The sequence below is a fragment of the Calidris pugnax genome, unplaced genomic scaffold (assembly GCF_001431845.1).
Source record: "Calidris pugnax isolate Ruff unplaced genomic scaffold, ASM143184v1 scaffold356, whole genome shotgun sequence".
Classification (NCBI taxonomy): domain Eukaryota; kingdom Metazoa; phylum Chordata; class Aves; order Charadriiformes; family Scolopacidae; genus Calidris; species Calidris pugnax.
Window position 1 is genome coordinate 43,142 of NW_015091066.1, and position 1,767 is coordinate 44,908.

The 1,767-nt window shown below is 56.3% G+C and overlaps 1 protein-coding gene across 1 annotated transcript in view; it reads right to left on the reverse strand.

Annotated features, from left to right (window-relative positions):
• LOC106896732 (complement C4-B-like) overlaps positions 1-1,767 on the reverse strand; it is a 27,265-nt gene that overhangs the window by 1,358 nt on the left and 24,140 nt on the right. Inside the window, exons 27-28 of the mRNA XM_014956930.1 lie at positions 1,334-1,417; positions 92-212 (exon numbers count right to left, since the gene is read on the reverse strand). Of these exons, the coding sequence (XP_014812416.1) occupies positions 92-212; positions 1,334-1,417 (205 nt within the window). The remainder of the gene's footprint in view (positions 1-91; positions 213-1,333; positions 1,418-1,767) is intronic.

Genomic DNA, 1,767 nt, shown 5'->3' on the forward strand with positions numbered 1-1,767 from the left:
GGGGGACAAGGGGACATGGGGGGACATGGCGGGACCTGAGGAGGTGTCACACAGGGACATGGGGACATTTGGGGACAGGGTCCCCCCTCACCTCTGGCTGGTCCCGGCCACTGACCCTTCCCCCCCCATGAGCAGGAACCGCCGCTGGGGGCGCAGCCTCAGGGGGCAACTGCCCCGAAACAGCAGCCGGCCCCGGCCCCCCGCGGCCACCTCTGCCACCAGAACGGACCAGTCGGCACCAGTACGGCCACCGCCCACCCACTACGGCCGCTGGCGTCCGCTGTGCACCGCCCTGTCCCAGTAAGAACCACTGCACACCAGTGTGCTCCAGTCTGCAGCACTTAGAAGCAGTAAGCACCAGTACGCACCAGTAAGAATCACTGTGCACCAGTAAGAACCAGTGTGCACCATTTAAAGCAGTATTCACCAGTAAGAGCCAGTATACACCAGTGAGAATCAATAGGAAACAAAAAGAAGCAGTATGCACCAGTAAGAATCGGCGTGCACCAGTAAGAATCGGCGTGCACCAGTATGAATCGGCGTGCACCATTTAGAAGCAGTACGCACCAGTGAGAATCAATAGGAAACAAAAAGAACCAGTATGCACCAGTAAGAATCGGCGTGCACCAGTAAGAATCGGCGTACACCATTTAGAAGCAGTATGCACCAGTAAGAACCAGTATGCAGCGGTAAGAATCAGCATGCACCACTCAGAAGCAGTATGCACCAGTAAGAACCAGTGCACACCAGTAAGAAGCAGCATGCACCAGTGAGAACCAGTACACACCAGTGAAAATCAATAGGAAACAAAAAGAACCAGTATGAACCAGTAAGAATTAGTAAGCACCAGTCAGCACCACTTCAAAGCAATAATCACAGAATCGTCAAGGTTGGAGGGGACCTTAAAGATGGTCCAGCCCAACCATCAACTCTGACAAAAATAAATAAGAAATAAGCAACAAAAATCCACGAAACCATATTCCTGAGGCCAGTAAGCTCCAGTAAGAATTAGTATGCACCAGTATGCACCAGTAATAAAGAGTAAGCACCAATAAGAACCAGTAATCTCCTCCCTGGTGCAGCACAGCCCTCACCCCAGCTTTCCCAGTACAGTCCAGTTCACTCTCAGGCTCTCCCAGTATGGCCCAGTGTCTCCCTCATGCCACCCCAGTATGGCCCAGTACATCTTAGTGCCCCCCAGTATGGCCCAGTACATCCCAGTCACCCAGTATGGTCTCACAGTGCCCCCTAGTGGCCCTTCAGTGTGTCCCAGTCTCCGTCCCAATCCCTCCCAGTCTCCCCAGTTCCCCCCTCCCAGTCCCCCCAGTCTCACCTCCCATTAACACCTCCAGAATCTCCAGCTCGAAGGCCAGGAAGGGCCCAGCCTCGCTCTGCTCCAGCACCCGAACCAGCAGCGCTGTGGTCAGAGGTCAGGGGTCACAGGGGCCACATGGCCATGGGGTCTTGGGGTCAGTGGGTCACAGGGGGTCAGGGCTTTGGGGTCACGAGGGTGATGAGGGTCATAGGAATCTGGGGGTCATGGGGTCACAGGGATCATGGGGGCCATGGGGGTCACTGGGGTCATGAGGGTCAGGGGGTCATGGGGATCAGGGGGTCATGGGGTCACTGGGGTCACTAGGGTCAGTGGGGTCACAGGGATCAGGGGGTCATGGGGTCACTGGGGTCATGGGGGTCACTGCATCACAGGGATCAGGGGGTCATGGGGGTCACTGGGGTCGCTAGGGTCATGGGGTCACTGGGGTCGGG